General features: G+C 47.0%; 1 protein-coding gene across 2 annotated transcripts; it reads right to left on the bottom strand.

The window, feature by feature from the left end:
• Positions 1-1,634: 1,634 nt before the first annotated feature.
• KAT14 (lysine acetyltransferase 14) lies at positions 1,635-20,937 on the bottom strand. Of its 2 annotated transcripts, none has more exons than XM_065679602.1 (10): positions 20,682-20,937; positions 17,928-18,046; positions 15,752-15,873; positions 13,642-13,823; positions 12,682-13,101; positions 10,812-11,383; positions 10,149-10,285; positions 9,469-9,644; positions 6,341-6,531; positions 1,635-3,364 (listed from the first exon to the last, which is right to left on the bottom strand). In XM_065679602.1, exons 1-10 carry the CDS (start codon positions 20,935-20,937, stop codon positions 3,191-3,193), a joined length of 2,349 nt encoding a protein of 782 aa, XP_065535674.1. In that variant the 3' UTR covers positions 1,635-3,190. The 2 variants fall into 2 exon arrangements, with proteins under 2 accessions (XP_065535674.1, XP_065535676.1); XM_065679604.1 differs by having other exon boundaries at positions 12,682-13,098.
• Positions 20,938-21,090: the final 153 nt, after the last annotated feature.

The following is a 21,090-nucleotide window of genomic DNA, read 5'->3' as shown; positions in this document are numbered from 1 at the left end:
TAACCTGCAAAGCATGACTGCTACAAAATTACTGACAACTATGCAGCATGATCCCAGTATTTACCCAGCTCAGACACTGTAGATCAACGGGCATGATAAAGCTGACCACAGCCGGCAGCTTCCTGGTTGTGAAGTATCAGAGCTCACACAAGCAGGTGGAAAGGTTCAGGCTTTGCTGCCTTCCTAGGACAGGGTGAGGTCCCACCTTTATTCTGCAGGAAAACTTTGTTCTGCTAAACTGGGATGTGTTTGGCAACTGTAATCCCTGCTAGGGTCGCTGCACAGCTCAGGGAAGCGTGGAGTAATTGTGTCATTAAGCAGGGTGGATGCTGGCTTCCCAATCACAGCTAACATAACTCATCATGCTGGTCTCTACAGCGTGATGAGGAGGGAAGCAGAGGGCTAAGAGCACACAGTTTGTTTCACCACGTGCCTTGGAAGAGCCTCATTCGTTGCATTGAAAGCCAGCTGCACGTGACTGTTCAAGCAGTGTCCTTAACCTGCTAAGAATTATTCATTAGTCAGCATGCTGGGGAAGAAACGTTCTCCTGAGAGGAGGCTGGAAGTGGTCCCTGTGCAGCCACAAACGAGATCTGGAGCTGCAGCAGCTATTTTACAGCTACACCAAAGGCTGCCGAATCCTGGTGCCGACCTCGTGAGGGCAGGCATTGCTCCCTGGCAAGGCTGGGTGTTGCCCCAGCGCTGCCAGCTCCTATCAGATCACACACCTGACTTCACATGCTGCCAGGTACCAGCCCGGCCTCAACCTCCTGTCCTCAGAAGACTCTTGTTGGAAGCAGGGGCTGAATTCCTGCTCGCTGAACAGCGCCTCTGTGCTCACCCATACAGCCAGCAGAGCAGAAGAAATCACCTCTTACAGACAGTGTGAGTTGCTGAGAGGAGGTAACACACAGATACCACACCAGTGTCCTACACCAGCGAGGTAGGCTTCCCCAGTGTCCTTCAGTCCTGGTTTGCTGGGATCCCTTTGCAAGTCAGGAAGTCTTCTTGGGCCACAGCTATTCAGCTTCACCCAGACCATCAGCAAAGTGATCCACTAGGATCAACAGGGAAGGATCTCACGGTAAGCAATTGAAAGGCATGCCGCATTTTTCACAGGCAGTGCTAAGGAACAGGGTGTGGAGTTTACAAAAGCACATAAGATAACACTAAGGGATCAAAACTTAAGCTCACAGCCCCAAGAGTTTGGGATACAATAGGTATAGCTGTTAACGGGCCAATTTTCCAAGAAATACAAGCAAATTAGCAGGAATCCCAGTGCTGTTCTTACACCTTCTCTACTTGGCACTTTCCCTCTGAGAGACAAAGCCACAGAGGTATTAGCATAGGACAAGAAGCTCCTCAAAATCTTCATGGCCACCTTTAAGAACACGATGCAGAACATCACGTTCATCTCATCTTCTTCAGACTTTATGTTCTCCTCCTGGCTAGCAAGGAAACACCCTACTGGGGCCTGCACATGTGTGATTTCTGTGTGGGTGCCCAGAAAAGGAATAAGGGGTTTCTTGCTATCTGCTGCCCGTACATAGGCTTTGCACCCTCGGGTTTGCCAGATTTCAGTCAAATAAGCTGATGGAGACACAGCTTAACAAACAGCATGACTGCAGGTAGGATTTTCCAAGGGAAGGGATTTAATTCCATTCATAGAGACAGTTACTTTTTCCTTCCAAGCACAGCTAACTCGTAACATCAGTGACACCGAATTTCTTCACACAATCATAAAGCAGGCAGAAATGTGCACAGATGTTAGGGCACATAACACTTGGATGGGTTCCTTTCCCCTCCTACTAACACTGTTTTTGTTTTGGTGATGATGTACATAGGCTACACAAAAACACACTTTGTGTGTCTGTCTCTGCTGTTACCAAAATGAAGGCTTCATTAAGGCAACTACTACTACAGGCAGGTATACACAATGGATTAAGAATAAAGAAGTCACATTTCTTGTGTAGATCTCTGTAAGGCTTGATGTGGAAGGAATGGAACAGTGAACGTGAATCATATTGAAAACGCACAGGCTGACCTTTGGTCAGGCAGCACACTGCCTGCTTGCTGTTCATCTGCAATAAGAGTCAGGGAGAGAGAGAAGCTGCTAAACTGTAAAAGGACTAATCCCCACTACCAGAGAAACTGTCTGGGGTGTGTGTTCTTTTAATTCTTGCTTATTCCTATTTATTCTTTGCTCTTCTCTTATACTTACAGCCATGAAATCCCAGCCAAGATGCTTCCAGAAACTGGAACTGGCCTACCTCTAACCCTTCCCTCCCTCCAAGCTGCAGATTGCTTCTACAAACCAGAGCCTGCATTTCAGCCGTCATCACTGACTTCTGTTCTGGGTTTCCTTCTACCAGAGCACCTGTAGCAGGAGGAGGTGGGCGCTGGAGCTGCAAGGCTGGCTCTGTGGTTAGAGGTGTGCCCAAGGGGCTGATGTGCAGCAAGACCCGCTTGACATCTTGTTCTGAACACCGAACACTGGCACGACAACAACTTCACAGTGAGCACAGGGCTGACGAGGGAAAAGGGAGGCAGTCGTGAAGGAGCGGGAGACACACACCCCACAGAGCCTCGCACTGGGGAAGAACAGGACTTCACACGCTCTTCATTATTCCTAAAGCATGGTTCCAGCACTGCTGTTCTGGCAAGTGCAGAGCTTTCCTAAAGAGTGCTTCCAGCTAGGGGCGCCAGGATCTTGTTTCCCTTCACGGATTCAAGACACGGTTCCTAACAAAGCAATCAAATCACAGAAACACCGGATGAGTTAAGTTCAGATGTTCATTTCCCATAAACAAACCCAAAAAACCTGTGGCGATTTTTGGGCAGGTTTCAAAACTTGACACCCTCTCAAGTGACAACCATTCTTTGTTCGGGGTTTTCTGTTTGACAACAGGGTTTTCCAAAATAACAGCGGCACAAAACCTCTCCATAAAGAATTTCAGTCTTCCAGTGGTTTCAGCAGGTCCCAGTTGACATTTCCAGGCCTCTGCCCTCGGAGCAATAGAAACAAATCCTCTTTTTGCAGTTTTATCACACAACACTGTTGACATTCAACGTCCTAGGGATAAAGGCATCGGTGTGCTCCAGCTCCCACATGGCAGCCAACATCCTCCACTGAAAGCTGTGGTAGTTCTTTGCTTGACAGACTGGGCTTTCCACAGCCCCTTGACATGGATCAGCGCCGCAGCCTGAGAAAGAAGGCGTGCTTGCACTCCTTGCTGTCCAAGGGATAGTATTTGTCATAAAAATCCAAAATGTACTCTTCAGTCTTAAATCCAAACTTCTGGTAGAGCAGCATAGCAGGGTTGCTTGCAGAGACGTGAAGGGTTACGTCTTTGCCCATGCAGGTCTGCCAAGGGAGGAGAAGGGGGAGAAAAGAAAGAAGTATCACAGCAACAGAATGAGACAGCCTCTGGGGGAATGCGGAGGTGAAGAGATTCATCAGTTCAGGTATTCAGGTTACTGAGGAAACGTGAGAAAACTGCAGGCCCCAACACAGAAGTTACCACACATAGCAACAGCAGAGGGAGCGCTGCTGTTCCTCCGCTCCTTTGTTTCTGGGAAATGTGGAATCCCCGACAATGAAAGCAGGCATTTGGATTACAATTTGTCAGCTTTCCATTGTCAATTGCTAAGTAATTGTTACTTAAAAGCAACCTCAGTGCACAGCAAAGGTCTCTAATACTTATTAACAATGGCCTGAAGAAAAGGCAAAACACGCCAGAGGATCAGGCGCTCCACTCCTCCCTGTCAGCAGAGCCGAGCTCTGGAACCAGCACACCTCTGGGCTGTCACGCTGGAATTCCTGTCTATCCCACCCAGCTCCTCTCCCATCCTTCAGGGCACAGCACTCCTGAGAAGGCAGGGAACTCAGTTCAGACAGCAAATGGCACAGCTAAAGTTACCTAAAAGATCTCAGATTACTCTAACCAGCAGCTCTCTGATAAAGATGCCGATATAATAAAGCTGTCCTGCTTTCATCTAGCGTTTTAATAGCATTCTGTGTACACTACTGTCTGCGTGGGAACAGTACCACCCCTTAAGAAATTTCCAAGGTAAATCGTTTAAAGGGAAAGCTCTCATAGGGATTTAATGGGGGGAATATAATCAGGAGGCCATTTTTGGGAAGGGAAGTTGGAATGAGATCATTAAGAAGATGCAGTCTGGTCCTCTGGGCCAAATGCATTAGAAGGTAGCTTCTTACAACAAGCCCATCATCAAGACACCATTTGCATCAACGCATTTGCTGTTAGATTATGTTGTTCCCAAGAATTCATCCCCAAACTCAGCACACTGATCCAAAAAGACAATCACAGTCATAGAATCTGTTGGGTTAGAAAAGACCTTCAAGCTCATCCAGTCCAACCATTCTGCAGCACTGCCAAGGCCACCCCTAACCCATGGCACTGAGGGCCTTGTCTACACGGTTTGTGAGCACTTCCAGGGCCGGTGACTCCAGCACTGCCCTGGGCAGCCTGTTCCAATGCCTGACTGCCCTTTGGGGAAGGAACTGTTCCCAATACCCAGCCTAAACCTCCCCTGGTGCAGCTTGAGGCCGTTTCCTCTTGTCCTGTCCCTTGTTCCTTGGGAGAGGAGACTGACCCCCACCTCACTACAACCTCCTTTCAGGTATTCAGAGCATTACCCTAAATCCCAGTGTATGACAGTGGCTCTTGCTACAGAGAGCAGACCCCAGTGTTAGCCCAGACAGGCTGCGAAGCACCACCTGCAATGTGGGGGTCAAGGAACAAATGGTCAGAAGAACCATTTCTTCTCCTCAGTGACTGAAAGCCTTCTACCACTGACAAACAGCTCACAATGGAAAAACAAACTTAGTGTGAGCTGAACATACAGTGGTGATCTCTCATTGCTAGCGAGCCTCATCAGCCTCAAACCTGCCTGGCCCTCTCCTCAACATAGAATAGTTAGGGCTGGAAAGGACCTGAAGATTATCTAGTTCCAGCCCCTCCGGTAACTTCATGCTATGTACCTGCAAGCAGAATCGGGTTCATTGGCTGTGATATGCCCTACAAAAAGCTGTGATGATTTTCTGTAGCTTGCTTGCCAACACATCCCAACTCTGCTGGAGAGACATGATCCAGCTGCTGGATCCCTGCAAACCCTGGCACACTGCTTGCGCCTGTTCTCACTAGGTGTTGACATCTCACATCAACAGACGACAGTTGAGGGAGATTTACTTAAACACTTTACACAGAGATGCTTGGGAAACTTGAGGGGTGAATTTCAAGCAGATTGGTTCATGGCCTGCATCAACACACAGAGCAAAGAGAGATGGATACTGCAGAGAGATGTGTAGGAGTTACCCTCAGGTGGCCCAGAAGAGCCACCCTCAGTGGCATCTGCTTTTCCAGGGTACAGATGACTGTTCCCAAGGGTCTGCCAACACTCCCTACCTCTCTTCAGCCAAATGAGTACGAGGAAAAACAGTTTGAATGGCGAGTTTATGCTAGTGCAGCTCATCTGGAGTAAAACAAGTTAAGAAATGTTTCGTATCGGCAGCTCTGCCAAGATTGTTCAGGGAGTGGTGAAGCTGTGGGTCCTGAAGAGGCACAGTTTGGCTACAAACAGGACATACGTCTGCATCCTTACTCAGAATTAAGCTGGATTTCCTGCTATTTAATTCAAGAAAGTGACAGGAATTAAGGCCACCTGAATAACAGTAGTCACACAGAGATTTAATGAAGTTTAACTACTTTAATTCCACCTGTTTAGTGAGCTCCAACTAATTTTCCCAAGTATCCCTATGGAACAAAGCCCAGTACAAGCTAGTTTGAACAAATTTGAATGAGGTTGCAAACACTTATTCTTTATCTTCAATGCAGCTGGATTTGAACCAGGGTATTGAAAGCAAAAGAGAATGATTAAGATCAGTACGTGATTTAATGCAATGGTCCTGGTCACGGAATAAACATCCAGGTGCAGCCAAGAAAGCTGCAATAGCTTCTAACTGAAGATCCCCATATGATCACGTTTTCTCCTTTAAGCCCCAAATTTATGGTATTACTGTTATGAGAACTGTTGAGCACTGAAGAACACAAAGCTAATCCCAACAGTCAAAGCCTACAGCATCTCACTAGCTCCCAGTATGGTTATTCTATTAAATACATCGTAGTTTCTATTTTGAAGTGATTTCTCCCCATAGGACGTGGGCTGCTGATAATGTGTGCAATGTAAGCAGAAGAAGGGCAAGGGGAAGAGCCAGAAGGGAAGATCACAACACTACTTACTCTAATATTTGCATATGTGCACACAAGGAAGAAGGGAGAGCCATTTTTTTAGCAGAAACATGGGACTTTTTCATTACCTGAATAAGATGGTAAATCATGAAGGTTGCAATCCCAGCTCTTCTCCACTCAGGGTGAACAAACAGAAAAGAGATGTAAGCTTCATTGTATTTCACATCTGGCACCATAAAGCCAAAGGCAATGATCACTTTCTTGTAAAGGACGACAACACTGAAGTCTGGGTACTGCAGGCATTCTGACAAATCGATTCCTATGGAGAGAGAAACAGCAGGTGGAAGCATTGCAAACCAAAAGCGTCACACTTGCATGTAAATTCAGGGGCGTAAGGCCTTTTAGAAACACTCGCTTGATCCCTTCCTTTCACCTTAATTTCAAAGCTCTGACATTGAGCGATGCTTCAGCAAAACACACAGACAAAATGAGACCTGCTTACTAGCGGGGATTCTTGCACAGAGAAATTAAACAGAGCTGATTTTCCTCCCAAACGACTTGAGGATGAAACTAAAAACTCGAAAGCACCTTCTCTCAAACAGTATGGCTTAAAATGAAGATCACACAATCTCAGCATCCAGCTCCTCTTCCTTGGTTTGTATTCTGAGCTGTATCAGCAAGCTCTGCTAAGGACCCAGTTGTAAATATGCAAGTAGATAAAGGTACTCGCATGTGCAAATGTTTGCTGGATTGGGTCCTAGCAAGTTTGTGCCTCCTGCCTGGGGCTCTTAAGGGCTGCAGTAAGATTAATGATAGGGGTTTGGTTCTCCATTTCACCTGGGCTGGGCCAGCACCAGGTTGGTGTACACCACTGCTATGCCAGCTGCCAAGGACCTGCCTGCAGACAAGCAAAGGGGGCTGGTTTAGAGTGCATGAGCCTGATGCACCGGGTGAACCATCCTGTTCCTCCTGCAAACTCTCTCCAGATGCAGCAGACATGAAACTGGGCTTCAGCTTTGGTAGCACAACTGCCTAAAGTAACCTGGCCTTGATCTTCTGCTGCCTCCTGTTGTGCACACTCAGCTGTTCGTGGAGCTGCACTGTGAACCTGACCACAGCTTTCTATGCTATCAGAAGAGATAGCAGCCTGGCAGCACTCACACAGCATGTCAAGGCCAAGCAGTACAGTTCAAGGCACAGAAGACTGCTCGGTAATTTGTGTGGACAGGCCCTAAATGAGGTGCAATACATAGCGGAGCTGCTCCAAGAATGTTAGTTTCAGCCTCAAATTGGCCATCACAGATCTAGGTGGGATAACAAAGCAGCACAGTGTGTTTCCCAGTAATGTTTATTATCACTCCTGATGAGATGCAAGACTCCATAAGGCACCAGGCACAAATAAGGGAGTAAGCTGGGAGAAGTGAGTGGGAGGAATCGATTGGCAATAGGGAGCCACGTTAATTATCTCAAGGCTGCAATTGACTGTGAAGTGCCTCACAGCATGTCTGAACAGGAACACTGCATTGCCCTGAGCACGCTGGCGTCTATGGAATGGTGCCGTCCCCTCAGCACGCAGTTATTCCTGTCGGAAGATGCTTAGCTCAGTATGGTTTACCGCTCATCTGCTGGGGAGATGTTTCCCGTTAGGGCATGAAGGCACAAGATACCGTGAGAGACAAGGGGGAATCTTGCTTCACATCAGCTCATTTGCAGTAACTACCTGCAAGCTTGTTTCTGCCTTGCAAGAAACAAGAGTAGCTCTAACAGGAAGGATTAGGACAGGCAGAAGGACTGAGGTCTGGGCTCACCACACCTGGTGAAGCACCCAAAACTTAAGAATTCAGTCAATTACAGCATCGCTTTTAGAAGGCAACTGAGCACACCTAAGGAGTCATTCACTGCCCATAGCATCCCCAAGCACACATGCTTTGGATGCCTAAACTTAGGTGGAATTACAGCTATTTCTCTGAACAGTGCTTGCTGCATATCCCAGCCCCCTCATTTGTACCAGCCCCTTGTGGAGCTAAACCCTGAACAAAGGCACTGCGCTTTATCTCCTGAAGTATCACCTCCTCGCTCACCTCTCCTGCTAAAACAGAACCAAGGTGCAATAAATCATGTAATCCCAGCCTCAGAGAACGTACACCATGGAAGAGATCCCGATTCCCGTTTGAAAGCCGATGGGAGTGCCAGCTTCTGATTTAATGATGAACAGTTCACAGTCAGGTGGAACACACCCACGCTTCTTACATGAAATAAAACAGGGTGAGTCCTGAAGAACTTAACGAAGGTGCGACCCAACTTGGCCAGAACTTCAAATGCATTATCAGAAGAGGAGAGACTATGACAAAGGGGTTCAGCCTCTGCTGGGACTGCAAGCGAGCTCCAAAAAGCTTGTGAAAGGGAAGATACACCTCCTTATCTCCCCCACAATGGTACAATTTGGACAGTGAGTACCACAAAGAGCGCCCATCCTGACTGCAGCAGGAGCACTGCTGAACTACAAGCCCTGTTGAATCACTATCTGCTGAATCAAAACACAAAGCAAACAGTTACTTGGAAGAAAGGTGTGTACTGTTTGTACTGGGCTTTTCTAATTAGTCTGCCGTGCTGTTTGCTGATCAGAAACTGATCCATGCAGTATGTGAACATCACCATTATTATTTCAGGAGTAAAGACTACACCTCATAACTGCCCCCATAAAGGGCAGACGCTGCCCCAAAGAGCCTAAGTTCAAGAAATGACACACAAAAATCGATACCCAAGCTTTCCCTTACCTTGCAAATACTGGGGCTTGAAGAAATAAAGGACACCACAGTAAAGCCTGCAGTTTGAAGTGTAATTCCTAAATTTCATTCCAACACATCCAACTTATGGTTGCTAGGAAGAAACTTTCTCATGAAGCTAATGAGCAGTAGATCTCTGGTATAAAACTGGTTACTTCAGCCCCAATTGTTTCACTGGATGCCTAGTTTTCCTAACTGACTACTCCTATTGCCATCAACAGTGTTACTCAAAACAACCTATTTCTTTAAGCACTCTGCTAATTCGGGCCTAATTGCCCAGTTCTAAATGATCTCAAAAGACAAAGACACCAAGCCCACATCTCCATCTCAGCTGCATTCCTAGGACATCAGATAATGGTTTTCTAAGAACAGAGCCAGACACCAACTGAAGCAAAAATGAGCCCAAGAATACTTTTTTTCTGAACAAACCCACTTCCTTCTTTGAAAACCAAGCACTGAAGGAATCTTACCAGGCCAGAAGAATTCATGGCACATGGAGTTTATAGTGGGGATGTGATTAGGGCGAACGTAGCAGTAATCGACGGGTGCTTCTGGCTCAGCCTTCCAGTTGAGATCATTCCTGTGCGGATACGCCCGGATTTCTGCCAGCAGCCGGAGTTTTGGGGGCTTTGTCTCATAATCACGCCTGCCAGTAACATGAAAAGCAAACACAAAACAGGAGTGAGCAACAGTAACTGCCGCTGAATGGGTTCTGCCCATGAAATACTTCCTGACACGCTTAACTCGGAACAAAAGAACAGATTCTTCATTCAACTGGGAAAACGGCACCCAGCTCAGCAAAACCACCCTTGTGTCAGAGGCCAGGACATGTTCTGGATTGCAGCAAGCCAAGCCAGCCTCCCCTAAACAGGCAGGAGCAAGGAAATCACAGTTTTGACCCAAAAGCAGGTGCAACTTCCACTGCAAGACTTCTGTGACTCCCTCACAGCCCTGCATCTGTTCTCTCTTGGAGATTCCCCTTCCCAGTGCAGAGCCAGCTCAAACCCTCAGCTAAACAAAAAACTATCCCTTCAGGGTTATGACTGGCTGTATATGGATGAGCAAGGAGCACTGGCCACGGTGTCCCCTCTGTGGGCTGTTTGTTCACAAGCCAAGAGCAAATTCAAACTCCGCCTCTGACCCCCTGTACCTGATGTAAGGTTTCAGCACACGGGATGTGTAAGGACTGACGATGCTGTGGTCTGTCAGCAGGTCCTCTGAGCCTACCAGTCGATACAGGAACTTTGTGGTCTGCTGTCGATAGCCCTTCATGGCAGGCAGCATTGTCTGTATGTACAAAACCAGTGCAGAACATCTCAGGAAGATCAGTCAATGACTTAACACAGGGGAATCGCATCAACAGAGGGGGTACAAGGGCCTTTCAATGTGACCAGATGGACTGGAGCCACAGCATGATGGTCCCACTTCAGAGGACTATGCTTGGCATTCCTGGATTCAGCACCCAAACCTATGGACCACACACATCACTCAGAATGGCACTGCAAGTGATCTTCCTCCTGTATCACATGAAAGATCAACTGCTTATTTGAGTGCTTCCAGGCCTCCACCATCAGTGTTTGGGCAGGGCTGGAGTACAACTACATAGACATTTGTGGTGCTGACACTGACAGACAGCTGTGCTGTACGAGCATGTCCCAGGAAGAAAAGGGGTTGTGACAGCATTGGTGGGGACACAGCCCCAGGTCAAAATGAGTCTTGCTCATAACCCTTTTCACTTTGGGAGTCAGATAACCTCAAGGTGACAATGTCACCTGTCAGCACCAAAAGCTCACTTAGATTTGGAAACACTCACCTGGTATCTGTCCAAGATCCTGAAGTCCTGGCTAGTAGTTCTGTATGTTGCTTGCCCTGCTGGGGACCTGGAAACACCTCCTTCTTTGGCTCCATAAATCCCATCAACCAAGAGCAGCGCAGCGTTCACAACCTGGTCCAAATCAAAGAGCGGCAGCCCTCTTTCCCTCTTGGCCTGCCTGACTAACAGCTTGCGCCTCAGTCTCCGGGCCTCCGGGGTCATGCTCATGGCATTGGGACAGGCTTCCAGTCTCTTCAGCAGCAGCTTTTCCTCATAGATGCTAACAGAGGTGTGCTTGGGAGCTCTGGGTTTAGCATCCTTCTCCAGCTGCGGCTTCCTCTTGTCTCGTCCCCTCACCTGCAGCGATGAATTTGACTCTTCAGGATCTTCACTGTCACCTTCCATCCTCTCTGTTTTCTCTTCCTCACTCTCCACCTCTTGCTTGATCTGTTCAACTGTCTTCACTTTTTTCCTACTTGCTATCACAGTGCCAGCACCGCCTGTCCCACTGGGAGGGGGCACATACTCTATTCCTGGGTCTATGACTCCATCTCCTTCCATCTCCTCATCATCTGTTCAATAGAGAAAAATAGCCCAGGTTAAAAGTGTAAATTCAAAGCCCCATTTCAAAAAGGCTGTCACAGGACATGTCACAGAATGGTTAGGGCTGGACCTTAAAGAGCACCTATTTCCTCTCTACTAAGGAGAAACAACGCAGGTTTACTCAACACACTCCACATGTAGTAGTATATGTACAAGTATATGGAGGTCTACATACTTCTGGCCCTCCTGATTTTGGACAGGAGACACCATCAGGAGTCCGATTTCAGGACACCTCCTCCTAAGGTGTCTTGCAGTTTGGCATCTGAAAACACAGCACTCCTGAGCTGCAAGCTCAGGCTCTTGGACAAACATTGAATTGTTGACAATTCCTGTAGACTGAGGATCAAATGCTCCAGCTGGTGAGATGTATCTTCAGTGAGCATAACCTGGAGAAGTTCTGCTTAATCTAAGGGAATGATTCAAAGTTACTGAAGCACACGATTTGTCCCTCTGCAGAACCTGACTATTCTTCCTTCCATTCATCCTTCCATCCATCACTTCCACAAAGAAGTGCTTTATTCTCTACTCTACCAACTAGACTGAGGCCTGGCTCCTTCAGGAACAAACAGCATTCAGCCTGCATCACTGCTTTGCAACCCAACTAGAATCCAACATCTGTTAATTGGGATGCTCAAACTTATAACACTACTGGAACTACTGCCACGAGAAAAACATTTCTGCATTTAAAACCATTACAGACAAAATCAGAGTTGCTTTCTAACAGTGTAATCTGTGTTGCAGCACAATGCTTCTGCTGAGTGATGCAGCAGAAATGCTGAAATCTTCTACCACTGTTTATTCAGGATCCCTCAGAAGACAATAATGGTTGTTTCTTCTGTCCTTAGAAGCTGGCAATAAAGCCATGGAAAATTAATCAAGACTTACATGCAGCCAAGACAGACTATTACCAGTTACCTTCCATCTTATCTTGAAAAGATCCTGCAGCTCATCCTAAGTTACTTTTTTTTTAACAGCTTCCTAAACAGCTACATGTGACCCCCAACAGAAGAGGGATGTGGAGCTGTTGGAGCAAGTTCAGAGTAAGGACGGTGTGGCCCTGGCACAGGTGCCCAGAGGAGCTGTGGCTGCCCCATCCCTGGCAGTGTTCAAGGCCAAGCTGGACACAGGGGCTTGGAGCAACCTGGTCTAGTGGAAGGTGTCCCTGCCTGTGGCAAGGGACTGGAACTGGATGAGCTTTAAGGTCCCTTCCAATTCAAACCAGTCTGGGATTCTATGTTTATTAAACTAAACCTAAGGCATCTCTTACCGTGAAACAGAGCCTGTGGTGGCATGACATCTGGGATCAGATCTGCTTCTGAGAGAAGGCTGGGAGTCGCTGAATGCGAGGCCGGGGTGCCAGGAGCGGAGAAGTCCAGAGATGGGGAAGGAGAAGGGCTTGTCAGAGGAGTGCGATCTGAGGAGCTCAAGGAGGAGAAGTCAATCACTTCTCCTTTCTCCAGGACGATATCAGCACGACGGCCTCGACTGGAGAATTTAACCGGAGTGGAAGAGGTGCTCCGGTCCAAGAAGCCGGCTGCCTCCTTCTGGGCTCTCCGAATTTCCTTGGCTTCCTGAGTGCGAGATCTCTTCTCCTTCAGCTCCATGGCTGATTCAACTGGATTGCGGCTTACCCGCTTCCTGAGTCCTTCCACCGTAATGATGGGATCCAGAGGCGGCTTGGAAGCTGCTAAAGAAGTAGTTTGCTTATTATAACAGACACTGAGCTCCTGCAGCCACTGGATGCATTCTACACAGTCAGAAAAACACATTCACTACAAATCTTAGAGGATGCATTTTCAATGTATCCAAGAAATCCACTCTGGGACACACAGGATAAAGCCAATGCACCACTAAAGCCTCATTAAAGCCCCCATCTTGCTCCTCTGCACAGAAGGGGATTTGCACCTAGTGATGTAAGATAAAAAACCCTCCCCAGGTAAAGGGGAGCAGAGAAGTTGTAGATGTCAGCTAAAACAAAAACCCTGCACAAATCTCCAGACCCTGTAAATCACCTATTACAATGCAAAAGGTTAATAAAATCTAACAGCCTTCTCACACTACAGTTTATGCACCACAGTCTCCTTAAGTCTACTGTTAGAGCACAGCAAAACTAAGAAACTGACCATGCACACAGACACATGGGTTTAAGTAAGCTTTTCTGCTGCCTTCCAGTTCTGTCAGCTCTGGCCCAGACAGGATCCTACACACCATCAGGGAAAGATGTTACCTTTTGCCTTCAGCGCAGATGCAGACAGCTTCTCTCCTTCAGGTTTCATTGTCGGGGGTTTATTATGAACCAGTTTCCACCATCCAGGTTCTCCAAATTCCTGTGCCCCTGAGCGGAAAAACAAGGGGCTCCCAACAGAGAGACAGCCAGCGACTGTGCTCCACCATGTTGAGGTCTTTTTCCTATGGTGAGAGGAAAACAAGTGTTAGGTCCCCACTTGTCAGCTCTGCTTTCATCCTGAAGATGGTAACAGTGCAATTACTGTTTTGTGAATGAGCTGGTGCACACCAAGCCTACAGAAGAGAGATCCACACTGCACCAGAGACCCAGCAGCCAATGCTGATTATACCCTCACTTTTCCCCCCCCAAAAAACCCCCTGTGGGTGGTGGGACACGTCCCTGGCAATGCTCAAGGCCAGGCTGGATGAGGCTTGGAGCACCCTGCTCTAGTGGAAGGTGTCCCTGCCCATGGCAAGGGGATGGAACTGGATGAGCTTTAAGGTCCCTTCCAATACAAACCAGCCTATAAACAATCTATGTGGCTGGCAGCCACAGCTTCTCTGTGCAACCTGTGCCAGGGCCTCAGCACCCTCACAGGGAAGAATTTCTTCCTGATGTCTCATCTCAATCTCCCCTCTGTCCGGTTAAAGCCATTCTCCCTTGTCCTGTCCCTACAGGTCCTTGTCAAAAGCCCCCTCTCCAGGTTTCTTACTGGCCCCTTTAGGCACTGGAAGCTGCTCTAAGGTGTCCTCAGAGCCTTGTCTTCTCCAGGCTGAACAAGCCCAGCTTTCTAAGCCTTTCACTCTGCAGGACCATGTACTCTACTGGGTATCTGAGCACTTTTTGTTCCTCTAAGTGCTGACGAAGATGTTGTTTAGGCAGGAAGTGAAAAGAAACATTAAAAAATTGCCCCTGTAGCCAATAACAGAGGTAACCTCTCGGGTAACTGGAGAACCACATTCATGGTGTACAGTCTAAACCTGTATTTGCACAGGATCTCGGGATTCCTTCTTGTCTTTGCACATGACCACTGGGAAAACCATCAGTACCAAGCTAGGCTGAACTGAGCAAGTATTCACTGCTCTCTGAGCGTTGCAATTACACATCTTGGGGTACCGACCTTAAAATGTGGGAAATTAAACTCTGGTGCCTCAGATCACAGTCTGGAGTGTTCCAGTAAGTCTGGATAAGCTGTTCGTTAACATGCCAAAAAAGCAAAGCATTGAATGCCTCGAACCGCTACACATGGTTCAGCTGTCCCTGTTCCACCAGTGGCTTGTCCAGGAAAGTGGGAAAACTATGTCTGAGGCCAATAATCACTGCATCTGAATTTTAATCAGAGCAAGGAGTGCCCAGTCACCAGGGCAGGTCTCAAAAGGCTGCAGCAAACCCTGCGAGGTGATGGCTCCCTAAGTGAGGGACAAGGGGCCTTCAGCTGCCTTCCTGCCAGGGTCCCCCTGGCTTCCAGCAGGGACAAGTACTAACATTTATGAGAACAGAGCAAGGAGGCACAGACAAGCAATGAAAGCAAGCCAATGAGCCAATCCAGTTAAGGAGAAAGGCTAGAACTTACAGAAGAGAAAGCCCTGGGGAGGAAAAGCTGTGAAGTCAGTCATAGACCACTAGCTCATCCAGTTCCAGCCCCCTGCCACAGGCAGGGACACCTTCCACTAGAGCAGGTTGCTCCAAGCCCCATCCAACCTGGCCCTGAACACTACCAGGGATGGGGCAGCCACAGCTTCTCTGGGCACCCTGTGCCAGGGCCTCAGCACCCTCACAGGGAAGAATTTTTTCCTAATGTCTCATCTCAATCTCCCCTGTGTCAGTTTAAAGCCATTCCCCATATGCTACCTGAAGGAAGATAAGAATATATGCACTTACATTGCTTTTATGTGACATTCTTGGGGTTGTTTTCCCTCGCTATACTTATTCTTTCTCAAGAGTACCCCTTATGCCTACATTCAGGTTCTCAATGTTAAATCCTCCAATTTCCCCACTAGTGAGGTTCAACAGAGACATCACCAAATTCACCCCGATTCTTGTCTGTCTGTGTAACACGTTTTAATTCCTGTGGCTCACCAACCACCTTCAGGAAACACCACATCTTTACCTGTTCCCTAGTAAGAAAGTCCAGTGTTTCTCAATAAAAGCACAAATATCTTCTTTCCATCGGAAGTACCCCTGACGGCCCGTTCCTTCCAGTGACAGATTGTACATCGCCAGCATGACAACCTGGAACAGAAAGCATTGGACATAAGTGAAAATCTTTCCCATTTTGCATTCTGAACGGGCCCCCCAGAGCTGCCACACACGCTCCCTCATTTATAAGTCACTTTTGCAACATCTCACAGGCAACTCCTGCAATCCATCTTCCTCCCGCTTTCATGCTGCCCATTCTCGTCTTTCTATTGTTAAGATGCACATTCCCCCCCGAGATTTCTGCACCCCAAGGGAATAACAAGCTGCCTAGTTATGCAGGTTTATACTGAGATCCAAGCTTTTGCAGTGGTTGTATAAATGAATTATATCACAACTGGGGCCTGTACAGAAAAGTCCTTCCAAAAAAGGGTCACAAGTAATCCCACTACCTAATCCATCAGGAACACAGTGACAACGATCTCTCTAGACACTTACTACTACATTTCAAACTGGACAGACCTTAAACTCTCTGTAAAATTACACATCTGCTCATTGTTCAGGGTATTGAAAGAATTTGGTTTGTCTCCAGGTGATCTTCATTGAACACAATCCATTTACACCTCATTCATGTGCTTCACAACCAAATTTAGCTAGACCTATTGAACACCTAAACTAAAGGGCAGGTCTAAAAAGTATCACATCTCATTATGCAAATTCTAAGGGGCCAATTTAAAATTACCCAATTTACCCAATTTATTTGAATACAACTAAAATCAGCTGGGCTTTAACCTGGCAGAGGGGAGACTGAGATGAGACATTAGGAAGAAATTCTTCCCTGTGAGGGTGCTGAGGCGCTGGCACAGGGTGCCCAGAGAAGCTGTGGCTGCCCCATCCCGGGCAGTGTTCAAGGCCAGGTTGGACACAGGGGCTTGGAGCAACCTGCTCTAGTGGAAGTTGTCCCTGCCCATGGCAGGAGGTTGGAACTGGATGAGCTTTAAGTTCCCTTCCAACCCAAACCAGCCTGGGATTATATGGTTTTTCAACCATCACACAGCTTTAGTGGACACTTTTTCCAGCAGGGACCTACTCTTCACTGTCAAAAAGTCTGAATGTGTTTTGCTCAGGGAAATGGCTTTCCTCACAGTGGGCCCCAGCCTTCTGGAATACATTGCTGAAGATGCCAAAATGAGGAACTACAGACAGCTTTAATGTCCCCTGTACTCTAGTTCTGCCTTGTAACCCCTTTTAGTTTGATAACTGTTTACTGACGATTTAGGGGTTTCTTTTTTGTTTTTTCTTTCTAATTCAGGTGGGACACGGTCTAAGGACTTCACAAACCATTCTCTCCAAATGGCCAAAACTAAGGATCTGTAGAGGCCACATACAACAAAAACCAAATAAATCCAGAAATCACTGTCCCCATTTTTCCTGCTTCACAGAAGTTGATTTGGTGACTTTGCTCAATTTAACATACTTGGAAGCAGCAGCACCTCTGGCTGCTGGAAGCCTAAGGAGACAGTTCCTTCACTAGTCAGTGTTCTTCACCCATTTTGATTTTGTCCGTCCCTTCCCCATGCCACTCCAAAGAGACTGCTCCTCCAGCGCCCTGCTTAGAGCACCATGACCTGCATCAGCCTACCCAAAGGGTGGTTGCTGATACTGCAAATTTGATTGATCAGGTATTTAAGTGACTGAAATGGCAAATTCCAGCGAGGACTGTTGCTAGTAAGCAGCCAGGCTGGGGCTTTGTGTTGAGGGAGCTGGCAAGCTTTCTGTTTGTATGTTGCCACCTCACTAGTTTTACATTTGCTCATACACACAAAAAGCTGTTCATGCCCTGCAGCCAAACTGCATTCACTTTGCTTTCCCAAACCTGCCTGAAGCCATGAACTCATGAATAACATAAGGGGCAAGAAAAAAAAGAAAATAAGAACAAGGCATGTGGCTTGTATGATTATCCTGCCATTTACCTGCCAAATACCCAAGTTCTAATACGCAGACAATCCTTAGCTAATTCATTTCTGAAGTTCATTCATGTTTCATTGTTACCTGTACCTGGATCCTCTTTTTCTAGGTAGCACATACACAACAAACAGCAATTTTACAATGTCCTGTGGTTGTTCTGCCGGCACAAACGTTTTACTCACTTGTTGCCACGTTAACCTCAGCCGTTCAAATTGCTCCTTCCCATCTTCTGAGCAATCAGAGCAAGTGAATCTGAAAAAGTTATCTCCTTTGAGGTAGCTGAGCTGTTCTCTCAGTTGACCTAAAATCAATAGGCAAAAAATCAGTTTCTCGGTCCTTTTATAGGAAGAAGTGCTCCAAAGGAGATCTGGATTTCCTACATCAGGCAGATAAGCACTTTTTTCTTCCAGAGTCCAGAGACCCAGACAATTCACAGGAAGCATCAGAACTCACTATGATGGATTCATTTCACAGCCACAGCAGCCAGCAGTGATCAACTGAAAAACACAGGCATCAAAAAAGGGGCATTCTACTTAACATCTGAATGCAGGTACAAAGCCAAGGATCTCCTTGTCTCTGATGCACTTCTCTTTCCTGCTTCCCCGGGATAACCTAGATGTGCCATCCCTGAAGACATTGAAGGCCAGGCTGGATGTGTTTCTGAACAACCTGATCTAGTTGAAGATGTCCCCCCCAGGGGGGTTGGACTAGAGGAGCTTTGAAGGGCCCTTCCAACACAAACTATTCTATGATTCTACATATGTCAATAACAGTTTTCCCCCTCTGCTCTAAAAAAATAAAACCTGATCCATTAAAAACAGTATGTGAGTGCAAAGGCTATCAGAATATACAAGGATTCTCTTCCATGTCATCTTTCCACTCACTGCTATGCGTCTTTACAGCTCTCTCAGACTGAGAGCCAAAAGAACAGCCCAACATTATCAGGAAACATTTTCTCTTTACTGTAGTTGATATGTGAGATCCCAAATCAGCAGAGAAGTTTAGCACATGCTTTGCTGTGTAAAGCTAACCCTAACAATCCCACACACCCAAAGGTACAGGTATTAATTTGGTGTTTCCGCAGTAGAGCAAAAACCACCACCTGAATCAGGACTTTCTCTAACAGGATGACAACTCCTTTACTGTACAACAACATCGGATAGTGCATTTGTAATACACAAATCCTCTGCTTTCATGGGGAACTGCAGAACCTGACAATTAGAGTTGCGCCTACGTCTGATCAGGGAGGAAAACCCTCACTGAGTAGATTAACGTAAGTTCCACATGGCAATTAAATGTAAAAGCGATCATTTGTCTGAGCATGGTGCTGATGTTCACAAGTGACAACTGACACCTGAACAATTAGCAAAGAGAACAGTATTTCCCTTCTCCAGCTCATTTACTTGACACATTTGTATCTAGTTACCCCTGCTCTGTGACTGGCATTTTCTGCTCTTTGGATTTGTTCCACAGCAACAAGAGAGAGGAACGCCTTTGCAAAATAAAACAAAATGAGTGTTACATCAAGTGCCCCAATGCCACTTTTAATGCTCCTTTTATTAATGCATTTCAAGTTAGTATCTCCCTTTAACCGCATACTATCTTAATAGTATAATGCTGGTTTCACTACATTAACATCTAAACCTTCAGTAACACCCCAAGTGGAGACTTCTACAACTGTGACTGTCGGCAAACTCTAAGGTGACAAAAAGGACAGCTCTGACTTAACCACAAGGCAGGTACCTCCTGAAAAGTTCACTATTTCTAGCCACAAATAAGCCAACCAACAACCAAAAAATAATAAAACCAACCACAAACCACCACAAACCCCAGCCATCATGTACCCATATCCAACTTTTGGAGCTAATAATAGACCTGATAATCCAGAATTTACAAAGTAAAGTCAGGTCTGTCATGTTCCTACTTCCTAACAGCATGTATCTTATGTCAAGCAGCAGTAACAGAGGGATCAAGTTCTGCAGTTTGCTCCAAATGCCTCCTAGAGTGACCTGCTACAGGCTGGACACACTTCTGTGAGAGCTAGCTAAAATTCACAGTATCAGGAAACCACTAAGGTTGAGATTTAGCCATATGCTCCACAGATGTGACAAACTGACCAGAAAAATCACATACAAAACAAACAAGCAAACAAACAAAAAACAACTAACCCCATCCCAAAGCCCTTTTAAAGCCTTTTTCCCCTACAGAGCTTCACAGCAGGGGTCACTATCTGAGTAAGCAGAGGCCAAGTTGCTGGGCTAAAGTTCCTTAAACACACCAGTGAGAGGTCTTTGGAGGGTGTGCATGTTTCTGAAGTCCTACCCTTGTTCTCTACTAATTAAAGACAATCCCATTTCTTTACAGCTCTTGACATGCATGCAGTTCATGGGTAGAAGTGCCTAACACACACTGCTGGCTGGCATCAGGCTGGAAGGGCTCCATGCAATGCCAAGAGAGCCTTTCTCAGAATAGCTGTCTTGTTGGCCCCATTAGGCACTGGAAGCTGCTCTAAGGTGTCCCTGGAGCCTTTCCTTCTCCAGGCTGAACAAGCCCACCTCTCTCAGCCTGGCTCCAGAGCAGGCTGCTCCAGCCCTCAGAGCATCTCCATGGCCTCCTCTGGATTCACTCCATCAGCTCCACATCCCTCTTGTGTTGTTGCCCCAGAGCTGGACACAGGACTGTAGGGGGGGGTCTCACCAGAGCAGAGCACAGAGGAGAATCTCCTCCCTTACCTGCTGGTCATGCTCTGCAGATGCAGCCCAGGACACGGCTGGTTTCTGGGCTGCAAGGGTACACTGCAGAACACTGTTTTCCTCCAACATCAGATGAAATACAGCTCAACAAAGGATGCCCCATAAAACAGGCATGCAGGACACCGTGCAAACAACCACCACAGCAATGCAAGCAATGCGACACAAAACAACGGGCAAGCTTACTTGCTGGTATCCACTTCTGGCACTTCTCACAGTAATAGGACATCTCTTCCATCCAGGACGTGTCACCTTCATCGCTGTTCAGAGAATCCCCGCTCTGGTCGTGTGATAAATCCACTGAGGCCTGGTCCTCAGACTCAACAATCAGGAGAGTCTCCCCTTCCACCTCACCCTCCTCCAGGCCCTCTGAGGTGGAGGTCCTGGTGGCTTCATCATCATGACGGCTCAGCAGCCCACTCATGTGGACATTATTAGCCATCCTAGATGGTGTTTGTGGGGAGGAATAACTTCTTGTTATGCATTGACAAATACACCCACACTGGATGTGCCAGCAAAGTCTCCACAGTCAAAGTGCCAATGACAAAGGAAATGTTCTGTAACCACACTATAGCTTCTGGGAGTAAATTATAAC

The sequence above is a fragment of the Lathamus discolor genome, chromosome 5 (genome assembly GCF_037157495.1).
Source record: "Lathamus discolor isolate bLatDis1 chromosome 5, bLatDis1.hap1, whole genome shotgun sequence".
NCBI lineage: Eukaryota > Metazoa > Chordata > Aves > Psittaciformes > Psittacidae > Lathamus > Lathamus discolor.
Note: the sequence above shows the minus strand (reverse complement) of the source record. Positions and strands in the feature narration are given on the sequence as shown.

Coding starts and splice junctions, on each gene's coding strand:
- KAT14 (XM_065679602.1), bottom strand. CDS start 20,937: ATGGCTAATAATGTCCACATGAGTGGGCTGCTGAGCCGTCATGATGAT. Junction 10,286..10,811: donor GGATCTTGGACAGATACCAG/GTGAGTGTTTCC, acceptor TTGTACATACAG/ACAATGCTGCCTGCCATGAA. Junction 6,532..9,468: donor CCATGAATTCTTCTGGCCTG/GTAAGATTCCTT, acceptor CTCTCTCCATAG/GAATCGATTTGTCAGAATGC.